At 40.2% G+C, this 21,037-nt stretch overlaps 1 protein-coding gene across 2 annotated transcripts in view; it reads left to right on the top strand.

Annotated features, from left to right (window-relative positions):
• Positions 1–6,813: 6,813 nt before the first annotated feature.
• Positions 6,814–21,037, top strand: part of TCEA1 (transcription elongation factor A1) — a 28,630-nt gene continuing 14,406 nt past the window's right edge. The window contains exons 1-3 of one of the 2 annotated variants that reach the window (XM_032182556.1): positions 6,814–7,000; positions 12,455–12,517; positions 18,073–18,178. In XM_032182556.1, coding sequence (XP_032038447.1) covers positions 6,932–7,000; positions 12,455–12,517; positions 18,073–18,178 — 238 coding nt within the window. In that variant the 5' untranslated portion in view covers positions 6,814–6,931. Of the gene's footprint in view, positions 7,001–12,453; positions 12,518–16,657; positions 16,772–18,072; positions 18,179–21,037 lie in introns of those variants that run through there. The other variant, XM_032182557.1, reaches the window with a different exon arrangement.

The raw sequence follows: 21,037 nt of genomic DNA, 5'->3' as shown, positions 1-21,037 counted from the left end.
CTTCCTTGGAATCTGCAGTAATTTTGAAAGGTAGAGGAAATTAAAATATTTTCCAGTGCCCTTATTGTAGGACACTGAGGAGCCAAAGTCTTCTCTCTGTGTGCTGTTAAACCATTCCCTGGGGCTTCTGCAGTGTCAGGGAACCCTTCAAAGTTATGTTATGTTTAGCATACGTACCACTCTATATACTTGTTAAAGAATCAGTTTTCTGGTCAGGGGTTACGTGCTCCTTAGGCTGACTGTGAAATCTGAGGCAGAACAGCGGTATACACAGTGTGAGGCACTCCCACGAGAAAACATGGAGGTTATCTGGGAAGAAATACTGTGAAGAGTTTAGCTGAAGAAACGTGAGAACGAATGGTGTCTTCATGTGGTAAAAGTAGACCTCCCTCAAGCAGCTTGAAGAAACTAAATGTCTGCTTGTCTGCATATGTGGTGGTTTTCATCTTCTCCCTCGTCCTTAGGAGGAGCTTCTTCCCTTACTAAACAAGCTTACTTCATTTCCATTGTTTTTGTCTTGACTGTAGGGGCGACTGATACCATAGCTGGTTGGTCCTTTGGGGTGGTCACAGTGTGTGTTATCTCGTCATCGAATTCAGGAACTTCCCTGTCCCCTTGAGGGTGCTGGGCAGTGTTAATTGACATTTGAGAGGCATAAGCCAGACCCTAGCAGAGTGCAGCAAGCTGGTGGAGTTCTCTGGTATTGCCAGGGTCAGGGCATACGTCTTTCAAACGCTCTACCAGTTTTCTTGGATTTTGCACTTGTTCTGGGGTGAAGTTAAGAACCATCAGAGGAGAAAACCGTGACAGGTACCTGCCCAAATCCCCCCACACACCTTGCCACCCACAACTACTTTGTCTCGGGGCAGGTCCTTGGATGATATTCTTAATAAATTGTTTGACCTCAGGGAGGAAGACAAACACTGGAACTAGTAATAGGATAACATCCGACCAAGGGTAGCCAAAATACTCAAAGGCTGCTGCAATTAGCCCCCAAGGAGAAAAGAAGAAGGCACCACCCCTGATACTATTCATGGATTGACTGCTAGGGGAGAAAAAAAGAAGGCAGTGTAATTCTTAATATTTCCAAAAAGATAATCTCCAGGAGCCTAGAATGATAACAATGCAAGGCCTGAGTACCAGACGAAACTGGGGGCACAGCATGATAAAGAAACCAAACACAGATTTCAACATGTTCTCCGATCGGATGTAGAGGAAAAAAGAGAACAGAGAACGGACTACATACAGCACAAAAATATTAACAGAAAACCCAACATTGTGACTAGCATTATATTAGTTGTAAATACCTTAATCAATTCTACTGTTATCTCAACCCTCGAGCCCCACGTTGGGTGCCAAAAAGGACTGTGGTGGTTTTCCTCAGCTGGGCAGCCGAGCTCCACCACAACTGCTCTCTCACTCTCCCCTCTCCTCAAAGAGGAAGGGGGGAGAAAATACAACACAAAGAGCTCAAGGAAGCACAGAGAGAAGGAAAAAAAAAATGTTCTCTACTTCCCATCAACGGGAAGCAGGGCCTCAAAATGTGTAGTGGTTGTTCAGGAGGACAGCCCCCTACCCCACAGGAGCCCCCTTTTCATTGCTGAGTGTGACATCAGGTGTTATGGAATATCCCTTTGGTTGGTTTAGGGCAGCTGCCCTCCCCATCACTTGCCCACCCCCAGCCTTGCTGGCTCCTGGGGGCTTGGAGGGAGTCCTGATGCTGTGCCAGCACTATGCAGCAATAGACACAACACTGGAGTGATATCAGTGCTTTTCCAGCTGTGAGTGCAGAGCACAGCACTGTGTGGGATGCTGCAGGGAAAGGTGACTCCAGCCCAGACAGACCCAGCACAGCATCGACTGATGCCAACACATTCGCATGGAGTCCATTGAAGTTAATCTATGGAAATGCGTATTAGATGCAGTGCTATATGTGAATATTCAGTAGCAACTTATGGATATAAATACAGCTGGTAACAATAAAAATGCAATAATACACAGTAATTTGTCAGTTTATGAAAAACCTTGACTAGTTTTCAGTGCCATTTGCTTTCAGCCATGGCATACTTTTCAGTAGCAATACAGCTGTGAGGAGAAAAGTTGCCTAGAATTAGCATAGTAAAAAATTACAGTGTAGTATTGAATTAAACTTTATCCAACACGGTATGAGACCATTGGTGTGGTAAATGAAGAAAGTGACAAAATTCTCAGCATGACAACTCTTTAACCTGTAAATGAGATTCTCTGAAGACTAATTTTTTTTATTTTTTTTTTGCTTGCCACTCTCACGTTACCACCAGTTGCCTTTAGGATAGCAAGTTTTATTAATTCTTCTTGAGTGAAATATGCCTTTGATATAACTTATTAAAGCTGATTTAAATGAAGTACTTCCATTATTTAATTGGCATCCATGAAGTAAATCAGTAGATAACGATTTTCTCTTAGTTCCATTTCCTGGAAAAGAACAACCTCCTCCTTTTTAATCTGCAAAACTTGTAAAACTTAAAACTCCTAGCCAGTTTGCAGAGGTGTAGTCAGCTTTACCTCAGGCATCAACGTGAGAGGTTTAGTTTCTCTGTGTAGGCAAGGTGGTTTTCCCTTGGGGACACATCAGAGTTTTTAAAAGGAATGTGGTATTGAGATGGTGAACCTGGATTGCCCACTCAGTGGGGAAACAAGGGGAGGTCCTGTCATCAAAAAGTATATAAATCGTGTTTTGGAACTAGTAGGGGCGCTTGGTCTAACTTCAGGTCACACCATTATAACCTTTGGCTAGTCCAAGGAATTCAAAAACCCTATTTGTTGAAGAACAATAGAAATAACTACTCAAGATGCACGTTACTGTTTCCGAAAGTTTGGAGGAAAATCTCACAGATAAGAGAAATCACAACTCCCAGTTGCTACAGCTCCTGTTACGAATTGAATCTTGTACTAATCTTTTTTTTCCTCTGTGAAAAACAGGGTCAGTTGGCTGATGCAGACCGATTGCAGTTCTGTTTTGATAGACTGAAACCACCGTTTATGAAGTGTTCAAATAAAGAGGAGGGGCACAATGAGTATGTTTTGTGGTTACATAAAACTTTTTGGAATGCTGTGAATTTTACATTTTCCATAGATGTGCTAACAAAAATTAGAGGAGCTGTTCTCATATGAAATATTAGTCCTGAAAATGGAAGGCTTTAAGTGGAGGAGGGGTTTAGAGATCCATAGCTACAAATTTTTTGTGTGCTACTGTTGTGATCCTCCCCCTTAATTTCTGGCTATGTTGTATCATAGCAAAAGAGACTAGTTAGCAGAAGTCTGCAACGTTTCACAGGCGCACCCTCTCTTTGGAGAACCTTTTCTGTCTCTTAAATCTTGACATTATGGAAGGTCCTGCAGTCCAGCAAATGAGAAGCACTATTGAATTAGGGACTGTCTCTTTGCAGCAGCATACGTACGGTACTTTTTAGAGAATGTCACAAAAGAACTGTGAAAACATGCTATAACAGGTAAATGCATTGCAACAAGTGGTATGCTATTTCTTCTTTCCAATGTGTTATTTAGGAGAAAGAAGCTCTGAACAGAAAGGTTGCATAGTTTTAACTTTTGATTTTTTTTTTTTTTTTTCCCTCTCCTATTCTTTGGAGTTAAAATGTTACATTATAGAAGAAATTGATGCTGTACAAAGTTTCTTGTTAAAGGGTCATCTAAAAGAACAACCGTGGAGCGTGCTGTGTTTTTCTTCTCAATAAAGAATCACTGTCAGTAAGGCTGACAGAGCAGCTAATATACAGAATCTTGTTAGCAGTGGTTCAGTTTATTTGTACTATGTGCTACAGAATCAGAATGATAATCAGTTATGTGAGCTGCATTTTTTTTTTAATGCAGATGCTTGCAGAAAAGGATATGCATTACCATCTGGTTAGTCTTTGATTTCCCTACTGAAATATTTCTCTGATGCTCCTTTCATTACTTTAGATGTTAAATGTATGATTTGCTTTCTCCTTACAGTCCTGCTGCAGCCCCTTGTAAGTGCTACATCACATTTGATTTACATTTATGATTTCCTTACCTGATACATTTTGAATGTTAATAAGATTTAATCTGCATTTTAGAACTTTCCTTGCATTTCCAAAGAATAAGGTATTGAAAGTTTTTGTTTGTTTGTTTGTTTGTTTGTTTTTAGATAGACTAATATGGGAAGACTTGATTTCAGAACTTAAATACGTTTGAACTAAGCATACTGACAGATTTGAGATTTTTGGTTTTCTGATAGTGTTGTCTCTGGCCTATTTTGCACGTACTGTAGAACACAAACAAGCTTGTTTACCATACAGCATAGCAATAGCTCTCAGCTGCTAACATGCCATGTACTGTTTTTATCATTGATACGGTAGTGAGAAAAACAGTAACACCTTTCATTTGAAGTTAGCATCTAATTTAACCTGAGTTAGTTATTACTTGTACTAGGCTAGTGCATCTAGACAAAATGAACTACACCTGAACTGTCACAAACCCTTAAATGTTGAGAGCATTGATACTTTTTTTTTTTTTTTTTTTTTTTCTCCAAAATCTGTCCATGAAAGCAAAGGTAATCTTCTAAAGGTTTCTTGGTAACTTTGTTTTTTCCCTTGAGCATATACTAAAGGAAAAAGCTACAAGATTTCAGTATGTTTATCCAATTCATGCCCTTGATCTACCATCTGGGAAGATCCTGTCTAGCTCACAAATTATTTTTATTGCTTCAAATGTCTGTGTATGTCTAGACCCTTCAACTGGCAGATGCTGCGACCACTGTGCATTCAGCATCATGCAGAAGTGCTTTAAAACCTCCTGTCTTCATGTGGCTTCAGAATTTAAGTCAGTCTTGCTGCAAAGTACATGACGTGTAATTGCAGTGTCAGTAGTCTGAGTGGCAGCTCAAGGAAAATGCCTATCTTACCTCTTCTCCAAACTGCTGGTGTTTTCCAGCCCTCACCCACAAATGCACCCACAGCATTTGACGGTTTACTAATAATAGTTTCCAGAAGCACACATAAGCACCATCCTGAATCTTAGTAGGGGATAAGCTGCATGTAATCTTTATGTAACGTGTGGATATTCTGATTGCTTTCTTGAGGTAAACACTTTGATTTTACAGTGAAAGTAGTTAAATGGTCACTAGTGGCGTTCCCCAGGGCTCAGTACTGAGGACAGTCCTCTTTAATATCTTTATCAATGATCTGGATGAGGGGATTGAGTGCACCCTCAGTAAGTTTGCAGATGACACCAAGTTAGGTGTGTGTGTCGATCTGCTCGAGGGTAGGAAGGCTCTGCAGGAGGATCTGGATAGGCTGCACCGATGGGCTGAGGTCAACTGAATGAAGTTTAACAAGTGCCGGGTCCTGCACCTGGGGTGCAATAACCCCAAGCAGAGCTAGAGACTGGGAGGGGAATGGTTGGAAAGCTGCCTGGCGGAGAAGGACCTGGGAGTATTGGTTGATAGTTGGCTGAATATGAGCCAGCAGTGTGCTCAGGTGGCCGAGAAGGCCAACGGCATCCTGGCTTGTATAAGAAGCAGTGTGGCCAGCAGGGCTAGGGAAGTGATCATCCCCCTGTACTCGGCTCTGGTGAGGCCGCACCTCGAGTACTGTGTTCAGTTTTGGGCCCCTGGCTACAAGAAGGACATCGAGGTGCTCGAGCAAGTCCAGAGAAGGGCGACAAAGCTGGTGAGGGGCCTGGAGAACAAGTCCTACGAGGAGCGGCTGAGGGAGCTGGGCTTGTTCAGCCTGGAGAAAAGGAGGCTCAGGGGCGACCTTATCGCTCTCTACAGGTACCTTAAAGGAGGCTGTAGCGAGGTCTGTTCTCCCATATGCCTGGTGACAGGATGAGGGGGAATGGGCTAAAGTTGCACCAGGAGAGGTTTAGGTTGGATATTAGGAAAAACCTCTTTACTGAGAGGGTTGTGAGGCATTGGAATGGGCTGCCCAGGGAAGTGGTGGAGTCACCATCCCTGGAGGTCTTTAAAAGACATTTAGATGTTGAACTTAGTGATATGGTTTAGTGGAGGACTTGTTAGTGTTAGGTCAGATGTTGGATTTGGTGATCTTGGAGGTCTCTTCTAGCCTAGACAATTCTGTGATTCAATGATGTGGTTTGCTTTTTTTTTTTTTATTTCCTAACTATAAAAAAAAAAAAAAAGACATTCATGAACAGAAATTGACAGTACATATTACACGTTTATGTCAAACTTTGTGTATCTCAGTCGACCATATACAAAGTTCAGGCTGGTTGAAACACTGGGAAGGAACTGAGGTATTACAGTGTGGTATGTGGCTAACGCAAAAGTTTCTTCCTCATCCGCCTCTCAGTTGTACTGGTTCTTGAGCCTGAATCTGTTCTAAAATCTGAAATCCTCTATGTTATAGAAAAGATGGGCTTTTTAAAAGGCCTTTTCGGTGACGGGGAGGGAGGGCTTTATGTCTTTTCCAAGCCAGGCAGGTTGAACGCTGCCAGCGGGGCTGGCAGCTGAGGGCGGTGGCGCAGCCCTAAGATGTCTGACGCGGCTGGGGCACCTCGTGCCTGAACCAACCCCTCGGCAGGCGCTGAGCTGAAGCTTTAGGGCACACCACCGCGAGCAGCGCCTGGGGTCGGGGCGGCACACCCCGGGAGCGCGTTTCATTGCGCTTTGCCTGTTGCTTGGGGGCAGAAACGTCCCCCCCAGCCCCATTTTTCCACACACACGCTCTCTCGGCGCTCCTTAGCGCTGCCTGGCTCCCGCGGCCGGCGCTCGCCGAGCGCTGCCTGGCGGCGCCGCGCCCATCGCTGGTGCTGCTGGGGCGGGCCGGGAGGCAGCGCCGCGGCCTCGCTCCGGCTCCGGGACCGGCTCCGGCTCCGGCTCCGTGCCCCGACCCCGAGCCCCGAGCCCCGGCGCGGCCCCGGCAGCGGGCGTCCCTGGCGGGGGCACGCCATGACCACGGAGGACGAGATCATCCGCATCGCCAAGAAGATGGACAAGATGGTGCAGAAGAAGAACGCGGTGAGGCGCCGGCACCGGCCTCGCCTCGGCCTCTTCGCGCCGGGGGAGGCTCAGGGTGGAAACGAGGAGGCATTTCTGCTCAGAAAGAGCAGCCAGGCACCGGGACGGGTTGCCCAGGGAGGTGGTGGAGCCACCGTCCCTGGGGGTGTTCAGGGAAGGGCTGGACGTGGTGCTTGGGGACAGGGTTTGTGGGTGGCACTGGTGGGAGGGGGTGGCTGCACCAGGTGGTCTTGGGGGTCTCTTCCAACCTTCACAATTCAATGTTTCTAATTCAAAACTTATCTGTGTGCAACTTCTTAGTACCATACAGTAGCCACATCAACGACTTTTTCCTCTCTAAGATGATATAAATTACCAATAACGCTTTTAGTAATGCTTACCCATCTACGGGAGCACCAGCTGCATTAAACCAGTGAGGTTTATGTGTGTCCCGCTGCGTGTCCCAAATCTCCACAGCAAGCAGCGGCACCGGGTGCTTTCAGTAACAGCTGGCAGCAAGGACAGGGGCATGAAGCTAGTGGATGCTGGAGTTGTGGTCCTCTCCCTTCCCGTACTGAAGGTGTTCACATCTCAGTTCATACCCTTATGAAACTAGTCTATAGGCTTTTCTGGGATGTGCTAATTCACAGCTTTTCCTTTTCTTTTTTCCCTCCTACTCACAAGCACAAAAGGATTTGTGGTCTCACTTTCTCAGTTCTGAAGTTGGAGCAGTGGTTCATTTTGTGATGTATCTCAGGTGCCTCAAGTACCTGTAGGGAGCCTACAGGAAAGCTGGGGAGGGGCTCTCAGGGAGTGCAGTGATAGGATAAGGGGAACAGCTTAAAACTAAAAGAGGGGAGACTTAGAGTAGATATTAGGAGGAAATTCTTCACTCAGAGGGTGGTGGGGCCCTGGCACAGGCTGCCCAGAGAAGCTGTGGATGCCCCATCCCTGGAGGTGCTCAAGGCCAGGCTGGATGGGGCTTTGGGCAGCCTGGTGTGGTGGGAGGTGTCCCTGCCCATGGCAAGGGGAGGAAGCTAAGGGAGCGTTAAGGTCCCTTCTAACCCAGACCATTCTGTGGTTTTGTGATAAAGACATACAGACTGCAAAATGTTTGAATATCGCAGGAGGAGCAATGGTGAAGTACAGTCTGTGCGGTGTTGTTTGGAAGACTTCTGACAAGAGGAAGAAAAAAAAACCTCCCTGATAATCTGGAAACAACTGCTGGTGCTGGGGAGCATCAGTGGGGCAATACCGTAGGTGCTAAGTGACGGCCGGGCATTTTGTGGTGATCTGGGAGGCTTTAGGGTCTGGGCTGTAATCCTTAGCAGCAGCTGGGGTCACGCAGGCGGGTGCTGCAGCACAGGTAACCCGGTGCAGGCAGCTCACAGCTGTAGGGGCAGCACAGCATCTCCATGGGGGCAGCCTCGGTCGGATGCTGCAAAGCCCAGCACTGAGAGGGTATCAGCTATCCAAAGCATGTGTGTGTGCTGTGGTGGTGACCCTGAGCTGTGTGTTAGGAGAGGGAGTGCATCGGTATTTAACTCGGCAGCTCTTTCTCTGTGCTTTTCATGCTGATCTCTGTCAGTTGTAAGGTGTTGGTTGGACTTAGTCCTTCTCTGCAGTTAAAATGCTAGCTTTAGCAAAGTGACTGAGATAATTTCTATACGGAGGTACTTTGTTGTCTCACAAAGATGGAGCTGAGTTGGGAAATGTGCTCTTACATAAGCACACACTAGACGATCATGTTCCTGACAACTTCATGTGTTCCTTTCCCCATTTTTACTCAACATGAACAGGAAAATTTTAGGCAGTTTCCTTATGCTGCCAAGCACCTGTTTTAAAATCTAAAACATTTATGTTTCTCTGTATTTGGTGTGTGTCTTTGAGAATGATTTGATGAAACCCATCAATAAGAAAAGCTTTGATACCTTTTCCCCCTGACGTTGGCAAGAGACACCTCAATCTCGCATACAAGAGGTGTCCGTGTGGTTTGTGACAGAGCCCTGTTTGGCATTTCTTTTGATGAGATGAAAAGGCAGCCAGTGCAGACACCCTTCCTGAGTCAGGTTCCTGGTGACTTGCCTTGACTAAAGCTTTAATTGCAGCTGTGTGGATTTCACAACTATTTACTGAAGCGATAAATACAGTTCTTGGAGGACGAAATAATCGAGCAACGTTGTATTTAACACACTATGAGATGCATATTTCTGCTGTTACTTCAAGTATTGATTGCATATTGGGAATAGATGTCACCACTCCTCTAGAATTAATGTGGTTTCGTTAAAATGCGTGTTGGGCCTTCCTATAGCTTTTGTTGTATGTAAGTACACTCTTCTCTCACTGAGTTACTTTAATGAATGATTATGAAAGATAAGGTTGCACCCATGGATTAAAAAAAAAAACAAAACACACAAACAAAACAGCAGCAGTTGAGTAAGTTTAGGAATAAAGTTGTCCATGTTATTAAATGTTTGCTTCCCTAAGTGGAACAGATCTATAACTACATGTATATAGGCCTGTTGTCTTCAGAAACGTACTCCATTTTCTATAGCCTGAAGCATAGCTTTAAAATATACATACAGAACATCATTCTGCTGCTGTGATCTCGTCAGCTGAGGGAAGCTGAAAGGAGTGGTCTATGAAGGCTGTAGATTAAAGGTCAGGTAAACTGGAAGCCAATAGGAATGGGGCTGGAGCATTACCTTTCACTTTCTATAGAATTACAGAAATGTCTTGCAAAAAAGGATTTGTAATAATGTTTGTAACAGTGTTTAAAGCAGGGCAGTCTTACACTAGAAAAATTGGAATTACAGCATCCACTTTGCTTTGGGTTGAAGAGGATGTCCGACTTTATGATAAGGAAAGTGGTTGTGAAAATCTGTTTAGTCGCTGATACAGTTTGGACTTGGTTTAAATTTAATGCATCTAGTTTTTAGTACACCTGAAGACTAGAGAAGAGTTAAGGCTTAGAAAACACCAGTGCATTAGAGGTTTTGGCAATTTAGTACAGAAAACAGCATGAAATGTAGGTACTGGACAGATAGTGCGTTGTTTTGTGATTTGTTGCATGGCCTGTTAAACTAACAGCTCAATATATAGGTTTGGAAAATATTTAGGCTGGGAACAATGGAATTGTTTTGATACCTACAGTTGGAAAAACAATTAGAAATATATTCCATTTGACATTTTTGCCTGCAAGATGAGTTAAAAAGAGTGCTATAATCCCTACTTTGTATTACAGTATCATTGTTAAGCTGACTGCAGTACCAGACTACATTGTCCTGAGTTTGTTTTGCAATCACAAACTGTGTACAGTTTGCTAATAAGTTAATTGGTTTGGAGGTAAGTGTTACCTGATTATATTTTTGAAAATGACGTTTTGTTTTTTGTAGCTTGTTTGGCTAAGAAAATTTTCTTGAATTTTTTTTTTTTTTTTTGTAGCTGTAAAGGTAATAGGTTTGTTTCACTTCAATCTGTGTTTGCACAGGGGAAAAACAAACAAACAAACACGCTTATGACTGTTTAGAGAAAGATATGGATTAGTATACTAACTCAGTTCAGCACCTGAAAACAGCATGAGATTTACTGGCCTTGCACCACTGCTGCTAAAAGTCCTCCGGGGGAGTTTTATTTAACTTTTATTCAAAAATTAGACTCTTTTCCTGGGACAGCAAAATGTTAAAGCTTTGGTTTTATGAGTGAATTGGGTTTCTGTGAGGTGGGAAATACTGAATTTTTTAGTTTTAGATGGTTCTTTGCTGTCACACACTTGAAAACAAACAAACAAAGGTTGTAGTAGACATTTGAAAGCATCTGAACGTGTGCCTGTGTGGATGTGAGTTTTAAAATGCCACTTTTGTTTTACTCAGCCTGTTGGTGGTTGTTTTATGCGCTATCTTTAGCGGTTAAGTTGGAAGACCGTGCAGGTGCAGCAGCAGATTACGTGAGTTCCTTTGCAACAGGTGTCAGAAGTTGGTTGGGAAGAACTTAAAAACAAAGACCCATGCAAATGAAAAGATGCAAAATGCATGTTGTAATACATACTTTGTGAATATGTAAAATGCATATAGAAGTAAATAAAATAGGATGAGCTGAGAGAGAGGTAAGGAAAGGGATGGATTTCCAAAGAATGGAAAGATGGAAATTGTGTGGAGTTGGTTTCTAAACCTCAGTGATTTTTGTTTATTATTTAAAAAAAAAAAAAAGGCAATAAGGTAATGGGGTTAGTCTGGGCAGAGTGGCCTCTAATATGAGAAGTCCTTTGCCTTCTTGCTGTTCTTAGGTCACAGGTACAGAACCATATGCACTTGAATAACAGCAAGCATTTCTTAACCTTTGGGAGTTTGCTGTGCTCTGCCAACGCATGTGTAGCAAGGAGTGGATGGTGCAGAGATTTGCCTGAGTGAGGAAATTTGGAAGCCTATTGCTTGCATTTATGAAAACTTCTAAGTGAGGCCAGCATCACAAATGAACAAATTGTTAAAGCAGCTGTGTATATAGATTGTCATCAATATTTAGCAGATCAGCTAAGAGTATCATCTCTGAAATGAACTCATCTATCTAGGAAACTAGTGCTTTCATAATGTTAATTTATACCTTTCCTTATCTTAGCAGTGGAAGAGGAATAAAGAAAACTGCATGGCAGCTGTATAATAAACAAAAGCATTAGCTCAGTTGTTTCTAGTGCATTAGGATGGGCTCTGGCTTCCAGTCTGGAAAAAGTTGATGCTTGGCCTGTCTGGTGTAGGCTAAATACTCTTATCTGTCTGCACTAACCTATGCAGTCTAGTATGTATATTTCATTGAATTCATATTTAAGGTCAGTAGTTGAAAATAAGACTTGAAAGCAAGACTTGCTCAACTTTTTTTCTTTTTAATTGGGGCATTAGTTAGCAGACATGCATGCACAGTTGTCATTTCTATGGGGGACAGTAAACCTGTGTCTAGTCAAATAGCGTAATCAGATTGTCATTTTTAAACCAGCGTAATTTTATGTCTTTACCACATCACTATAAATACAGTTAAGAAAGTGAGTTATAATGAGCTGCATTATTGACGGGCTGTACAGAGCTTCCCAACTCAAATTCTTGTCTAAAACAGCAGGTGAGCTTGTTGTAGATTACCAATTGTTGTCTGGTTTGTTTCTGATGCTGTTCAGCAAAATGTGCCTGTGGATGCCTGTTGTTGAGGGTGTGTGTTGGTTAAGTGGCAATTTACAGGATGCTCTGACTGGCATTTGAATTATATGGGATGAAACGTCCCTAGTCTTTCGGTGAATACTTTGAAATCTGAGTTAATTTTTAGTTTGTGAAGCAGAACATTCCTTGGCCCAGAATTGTTCCATGGATAAATTGGGAACTGATGGTTTGAATCCAGTCTGGGACCTTTAAGGCACATAAGAGTATGTTGTTGATACTATTTTTAAAATACCTCATTGCTACTAAATTGACTGTTTCTTTTTCCTTTTTGCAGGCTGGAGCTCTTGATTTATTAAAGGAGCTTAAGAATATTCCCATGACTCTTGAATTATTACAGGTATGACTTTTTATTGTTATGCTGCAAAAATTAACCCCGTAATAACGAAGGTGAGGCCAGCAAATCTGGAAGGTTGCGCTAATTAAAATAGATTCCCGTGGAGAAAGCACTTGAAGAATCTGTTATTTTGGATAAGTAGTCTGATTTCACCCTGATTCAGGGCATTTAAGACTTAGCTTCCACTCTTAAAGGTCATCTTTTGAGTTAAAAATAATGAATGTAGTTACAGACAAAGGAAAAGTACTGCTTATAGATTTGCTTTACTTACATTTGTAGATTCTTATTACCAGAAATGTGATGCATTTCCCTCTCTGTAAGGGAGAATGCACCTGATTAGAGCTCCTCCTTTTTACCTAGTTTGTTCTGTAGCTGGATTTTAAGTGAAGAGAACAGTAGTTCATACCTTCAGGTAGGTTGTATTTGATCATTTCCTTTTTTATCCATCTAACTCTGAGTAGTGTAGTTATAAAGGTAATTACAGTACCGGTTTTGCTCCTCTATGCAGGTGTGGTGCTGTCTCACACTTGCAGGCGTACACTCTCATTTTGCTTATCTCTACATCTCTAACATAGTATATTACTTTTGTAAACTTTTCAAAAAAATAAGTCAATGAACTTCATTTACATGTCAAATTTCAAAGTTTGTCATGTAGTTCTGCAGTGTTTAACTTCTGTTTCAAATTAACTGGGTATTACCAATCTCTATGAAAATTTGCAAATATGGCTAAGTGGAAGACCTGATTTTTGCTGTGGTAGTCACTTAAATTCTAAAAGACTAAAAAGTATCATTTTGCTAAGTGACAATGGCCGCAGATAAAGAATTGGCTACAAAGATAAAAGTATCTGTAGCAGCATCAGTCTTTCCTATATATTTGTAAAATATATTTATTTTGGTTACATTATCAATAAAACCATTTGCCACAAAAAATAGGAATTTGAAAGTTTCACCTTTATGCATGAATGAGCATGGCTGATACAACTCTGCAACTTTTTTCCCTATGTCCAACCTTGTTCCTAAAACAAAGAAACAGAACACCTTCTCCAACCCTATTTTTTTTTTTAGTTTCTTTGTGTAAATCTTATTAATACTATTCGTGTAATATATATATTTATATGTATATATTTCCCCTTTGGAATGAAAAATCCCTGTGTAAGTGCTCCATAAATTCTTTATGTATGTAAATACTGCTTTGCAAATCTCATGTGCTTGGTATGATGAATGAGACCAGGAGTAGTTTGACACAGAACAGCAGAGCTATCTTTATTTACCCTTTAACCTGAAGGATCTGACGAATGTACAAGTAGATAACTGGTAAAGGAATTAGCAGGTGGCTCCATGCTGTTTCACACGTCCCTGAATTAGAGATAGTGAGGAAACAAGTGGTAGAAACAAAAGCTTGAGCAAGGTTGAGATAAAATAAATTGGCTACAGTGTTAAAGATGAGCTTTAACAGCTCTGGGGCAGTGGCTAATTGCTGACCGGCTCAAGGCACCTGTCTGAGGGTCTCTAACCAATTATACGTAGGGATATACATAAGTCCGGTCACTCTAGAACTTAATTTGATACTTTTTTTATTTTGCATCATACAAACATCAATTGTATGACAGATTTGGGTGCCTGGACAGCACGTGGGGCTACGGGGATAGTATTTGTAGTAGTGAAAAAGGGCAATAAATGTCTGCTGTTCAAGAGCCATCAGGAGTCTGTGTCTTGCATCCCTTCAGATAACTCATTCTTTTTTAGTTGCAATGAAAACTTTTCTTACTAGTGTTATTATCAGAGGGGACTCTTAAATCTTGATGAGTATAAACTCAAGTGTCTCTCTTCTGGGGCACTTGTGTGATGCTGATTTAATTTCTATAGATTGCATACTAATCCTGTCTTATTTTTTATTCTTTTTGAAAGAAGCTTATTTATTTCCATCCACATCACAGGTACCTGTTTTTAAAGTGGAATAATATTTCTAATGACAGGTTGTTTTTAATCTGCATTGAGGAGCACCATATGAGTTTTTAAAGAAGATTTCTCTGTAAGTCTAGTAGTAAGTCTAAAGGGATGAGCTATTTTAGTCTTGCTTAGTAGACTGACTGTAGCTTTAAGAAGTTTTTCTGAAGTATCCATTGCTGTATCCCAGATGCTTTTTGGCTGTGTAAGATTTCATTTAAACTCAAATTTATATTATTTTTGTTGAGAGTTTTATCAATATGTAACATCCGTTCTATGTTTCTTTGTTGGTCTCCCAAAATTGCTTAAACAGTGGAGGACTTGGAGCACCAGTTGAAATGGTGGGTCATTAGTGTGCTGATGTTAAGGAGAATGATGGTGAGAAAGTGGGAGTTCTAAATTCCTCTAAGTAGGTTGAGATATCTGTTGCTATGTTTGGACTGATGAAGCACAAGAAAGTATGAAAATCATACTTTGATGCCCATTTTGAAAACTGCTCAAAAATGGACTACTCTGAGAAATTCACTGCAGACTGATGTGATAGTTTCATTATTCCTTTGTAATAAAAGGAGTGACAATTCCTCTTGTGACATGACTGGCAGTTCAGTCTGAACCGGGGAGATCCTCTGACAATTTACAAGTGCAAGGAATAGGAAGGTACATGGCAGTAATTTTGGTTTGTGCTTGTGTCATTGGCCTTTCTTACCTGACTTCTGCCACAGGAAAACGAAGGGATTACATCCACTAATCTGTCATATCTAACAAGTTATGTGTGAGCAAGGCAATGTGCTTCCTTAACAGCTGTTGAGCTGAGCTATGCAAGGAGCCTGTAGCCTTTGTAGCACGTGATTTATGTGGGGATTAGAATTACAAATCTGTTTAGCAGCTGCACAATATTAAAGACGTCGTTTCTCTGATGCTAATTGTGGGTAGTGCTGCAGCTAAAGAGAGACAGCCTTTATTTTAACCAACAGGTTTTACTGGAAATCGCATGCACACATGCGCACACCCCTGTGCAGAAGTAAGCCATGATCTATGGTCCTTGTTAATGACTCGCCAGTCCACTGGCAAGTTGTGGAGACCTGGGAGGTTGTTGGTAGTTATTCTCTAGGACTGAATTTGGCTTTCTTTTCGTCCAAGTGCTCACAGATTCTCTGTCCTATTACTTTCATACAATTTAAAGTTGGTACCACCAGTGCTTGCCTCAGTGGTTGCCTTTCTTCCTTTCATTTTGGCTGCCACTGTATGCTTTGTTTCGGGTTCACGTATAGGTTACTTGTGGTGACTTGTGTAGGCTGTTTGGCCTACAGCTTGAATGCTTTGGAGGTGAAAACAGATGTTTATGGAAGTCTGAGCCTCTTAAAGAAAAGCAAAAGAGGAGTGCTTCGGAATTTGGAGTGAAGAAGAATGATCCATACAGAGACCTGCATGTTTATAAACTGGCACAGAGATGATTCAGTTTCACAGGTTAAATTGGACTGGACAGAAGTACCAATCTTCCACTTAAAATGGCTCTCACAGTAACAGTTCCTTGGAAAACTGAGGAATTTCAAATGCTGACAGCCGATTTGTAGTTGAAGCGTGGTCATTTGGAGAATACAACAATAACCTCTTGTGACTACCTGTGTCAGTTTTCAGGCAAATAGGTAGGAAGATCATACCTTCCTGTCTTTTTAAGTGAGGTCGCATCATGTGTTGAAAATAAATGAAGTGAGTTTACATACTACTTCAAGAAAACTGAGAGTTTAGACAGTTACCAGCATAGGTTCTGCTCGTGATCAGAGAAAAAAAAATAATTAAATTTGAGTTTTACTTGAGATTTTCTACATTAAGTAAAAATGTAGGTTGGTGTCCTTTCCCATTTCTGATAAAAGTAGGCCATAGTTATACCCAGTTATCAGTTTTTTTTTTTTTTTTTTTTTTTTTTTTTTTTTTTTTTTAGGTACATTTTTTTCTCATTCAGATATGACAAGTACTTTATGGATTTCCAAATGTATGTTATTTTTATTGTCTGAACATAATGACCAGAGTATATATTTAACATGCCAAGGCAGTTGGTCAGTACTGCTCTGGTCAGGCCTTTGTGTGATGTAATTGCTGATGGCTAAAGCATATCATGAAAAGAGCATGCAGTCAAAAGTAGAGGAAAAAATGCAAAGTGCCAGCCCGTAAGTGAAGTCCTTGGCTTGTCCTCAGTGCTCAACCACAGAAGGGGAAAAGTGAAAGCAAGAGGAAGAGCTGCTGCATCTAGTTGGTGTTTTCTGTTAGTCTGAGTGTGCAGAGTCCATCCTGAAAAAATCTTTTATACAAGTGAGTAGCCATCTGTTTTCTTTAGTCTAAAATATGCTTAGCACTCATGTTCAGACCTGAGATTTTGATGTGCTTCCTTAGCTGCTGAATATTTCAGTACATTTCCAATCACTTAGCACATCCGTGGAGCACAAAGAAGTGTTTTGTGTGGGCTGTAAGGAGTAATTTACAGGAACAAATCATTTCCATTTTTAGTGTAACACAAAGATTTAAGTTTTCCTTTAAAGGATAAGACGTCTATGACAAACCATTTCAAAAGTACATAGAATAAATTATATTTAACGAGTCTGCCAAATAGTAAATGCAGCAAAGCTGAGCATCTTAAGAACAATCTAAAAATTTACTCATCAATCAAAATACAAAATCGTAGCAAAATGCTTATTTGTCTTGTTAAATGCTTTATTCCTTTCCCAAAACTAAAAATGTGGAAATACTCTGTTATATTAACATGTTAGCTGAAAATACTCTGAAGTGAAGCTTCTTTTGCTGTTAATCTAAATGTAATGTTCACGAGGACACAAATCATAGCTCTTAAAAGGAAAAAATTCTAATTGTTAGAAGGAATGGATTGTAAATAAATCTCATCTTCACCCTGTAGGTGGCAGTAGTGCCGAAGTTTTAAAGCCTGTCACCAGCGTGGCATTTTCAGAAGTGTGGGCAGTTCTTACTGTTTCTACCTAAAAGCAGAAACCTCTGTGCTTAAGGTTTTAAGGAATCTCAATATTGCTAAAATTGCTAGGAACCTAAAACATGGCCACTCCCAACTAATACTACAGCTTCTTCCATAGCCAGTAAATGGGAATTCTAAGAATATGAAGTTGCTGAAGCAGTTAGCAACCTTCTGCTCATGCCAAAATATAAATACAGTCATTGCTTCAAAGAAAAATAAGATGTTGAGTTTAGAACCTTTGCTAAAATATTTTTATAATATTAAAATTTATATAAGGTTTTCACTTTCTTAGATGGCTTGAATGCCATACTTAGTTTAGGTAAGTAGTTCTGTAGAGTTTTTTTTTTTGTTTGTTTGTTTGTTTTTTAATGATTCGGGAACAGGAATCTTCTGATGACTCCTCTTCACCCCCAAACTTCCGTGATGTATACAAATGTTACTGTTGTGCTTCACTGTAAAATGTAGAAGTTCTGTAAAGGTTTGCAGCATTTCATCCTAATATTCTTAAAAACAAACAAAAAAAGTTTATTAAAAAAAAAACGGTTGTCCAAATACAACTTCATAGAAATTTATATTTGTTTAATTATCTTAATGTCACATTTCATAGTGTATGTTTTTATTTCTGTTGCAGTCTACCAGAATCGGAATGTCAGTGAATGCAATACGCAAGCAAAGCACAGATGAAGAAGTTACATCTTTAGCAAAATCTCTGATCAAGTCTTGGAAGAAATTGTTAGGTAAGGTGACACAAACTTTTATTTATTTTTTTTTACTTGTTGTTTTAATGTTTCAGCTATATGCAGATTTGATGCAAATCCTTCCACTTCCTTGCTTCAGATATACTTGTGCTTCTACTTAAGTATTGAAACTATTTGTCTGAAGGTAGTGGGTTTTTTTAATCTCTTTGACTATCACCGGTGCATTACTGTGAAAATGTATTCAGAAACAAAGTTAATATACTTTGATTAGGGCTGACAAACAGTAGGAAACCAACTTCTGCAACATGACTCATTTCTGAAGTCTCATTGCCTGCTGTTGAGCTAGAGTGACTGTGCTGCAGTACTAAAAACTAACGAACCTTTTCTTGACTATTTCCTTTGTCAAATATAACAGATACTCGGAAGAGTTTGTGCAAAACTCATATGAAAGTGTAGAGACTTTGAAGTTTGGATATAAAGTGACATGTGAAGAGAAAAAACAGTTTAAAAAACAACACCTTTAAAATTCTGTTATAACTTACCGATGGTACATATTTCTCTAAAACCTTAATAGTTTTAAATAACTTACTGATTAATGAGTTAATACTTTTTGTTTAATTTCCATTACAGCAATGAATACAGTTATTAAAACCTTTTTGTTAATAGATGGTTATTCAAGGATGCCTTGTAGCACTTAATTCTAATGTGTTTGAAAAGACTCTAATCTGAAGCAGTATCTTTGAGCTATTTTTGCTAATAACACTGGGTTGAACTCAATTTAATTTCTTTGGATTCCATTTTAAGCTTTAGGAAGCTTAAAATTTTGAAACAGGAAACAGGTTTTATTTTCTCCTGATTTAAATATTCAATGTTCTGTCTAGAAAAATATGCTATATACCTGGCTGCCATTTTAGGGGTAGCCTCAGTCAGCCTCATTTTGTCAACTCCGTTAGTCTCATTTGTCAGCCTCATTTTGGCAATTACGAAGTATTTTATTAAATACTTTATTATTCCTTTTGTAAATGTGGTAAAAATGACTTTATATCCCTTTGTCAGTATATGCATGTAAATATGGACAAATGGTGACAGTTTATGTAGTGTTAACTAATCTTCTACAACTTACATACCCTAATAAGAAGCCACAACTTCTATACCACAGATATTTTTTAACGTATCTTTAAAATGTTAGATAACACTCGTTAGGCTAGTAGTAGTAATTAAATTTTACCAGCATATTGAGTATTACCAAAATACTTTTAAAATCATGCTGACTTTTACTATAAATTAAATGCACACTTCATAAAGGATCTGATCAGAAGTCACCAGTAAAAATTAGAAATCATGTACTTCTGATTAAATTTCCACTTATATCTTGATTGAAGTCCAACTGTCTGATGCATAAAAATGGTAAGATATGTAAAAGCAGCAATAGACTTGCATATTAACTTGACCTCCTCTAAATACTTGAAAGCAGCAGCTGGACTGAGGGGACCTAGCTCTCAAGTTATTCATGTAAGTAAGGAATATGTAATAAATGATTCAAAAAAGAAAAGAAAGGCTCTGTTACTGTTTTCTTTTTTAAAGATTTCTGATAGTGCAACTTATTTTAGGCAACAAAGCAGAAGAAATGTTTTCCACAGAATTCTTAACTTTTGGGAATTCTCCCAGATACTGCATTTTGCACTGGCTAAGCATTCTGGGTGTCACTGTCCTTCGAGCAAAGGAATTGCAATTCATGTGTTAAGACAGTAGAAAAAGGTTTCTGTTTCATTATTTTAAACATAATTTCAGTCAGTCAAATTTGTTTTAATATATTGTTACTATAGCTGACTGATATGTAACTGTTTAAACATTGTGAAACACAGGAATTATTATTCCTCCACCTCTGAAGCTGGTCTTGCTATAGAAGTCTGGAATAGGACTCTGATGACGGTAGGTCAATCTGAGTGTAGGCTGCTGCTGAAAGAGGTGGTCTTGACCTCTCTTTTGCAGAGGTGCCTTCTTGCTCCTTCCTGTGCTAAGACTAGTGCTCAAGTGGCTATCCAGAAGGTCAGAGTTGGGAACTGACCAGTTGTAAACTAAACGTCTTGTTCTTCTGGATTACATCTCAGCTGTGTCAGATTCTTGATCCGGCCCTTTTACAGTTCCCGATTCCTGCACAGGGATCGGGGCAGTAACATGCAGCTGGGGAAAGGTGGGATTGCTGCTTTTGATGGTTGCTACATTCAGATTAAGACAATTGTGAAATCTACTGTAAGACTGCTTTCATCAGGTGATGTCAAATATCACAGAATCACAAAATTTCTAGGTTGGAAGAGACCTCAAGATCACCGAGTCCAACCTCTGACCTAACACTAACAGTCCCCACTAAACCATATCCCTAAGCTCTACATCTAAACGCCTTTTAAAGACTTTCAGGGATGGTGACTCCACCACTTCCCTGGGCAGCCTGTTCCAATGCCTCACAACCCTTTCAGTAACGGAAACAATATGAGGAACTGGAATGTAAATAGCAAATATTTGACAACAGTCAGAAGTGAATATGTTCTTGGGGCAGAGGGTATGTGACCTTTGTTTATTCTCTAACTTTTGTTACGGGGGCAGATATTGCTCTATGTACACTACGGTGCTAGGTTTGCTACAGTTGTGATTGTGCATTTATTATATAAAATCAAACAAATTTTGAAAATACAACACTGCTTATATTAAAAAACTGATGTAGTTAAATTCTCCTGTGTAGACCATATAAGAAAGCACAGTAGGTTAAATGTTTCACTTCTTATTTCACTGCTCAGTGTTCATTAGAACTTAGTGTCATAACTCTGGAAGATAGGGTATCTGGGCTGCATGAAGCATGGGTGGGAATCTTACAAAGTGCTCTTATTCTGTTTTATCATT

This window comes from Aythya fuligula, chromosome 2 (genome assembly GCF_009819795.1).
Source record: "Aythya fuligula isolate bAytFul2 chromosome 2, bAytFul2.pri, whole genome shotgun sequence".
Taxonomy (NCBI): Eukaryota; Metazoa; Chordata; class Aves; order Anseriformes; family Anatidae; genus Aythya; species Aythya fuligula.
This window is presented reverse-complemented; position numbering and strand designations above follow the sequence as displayed.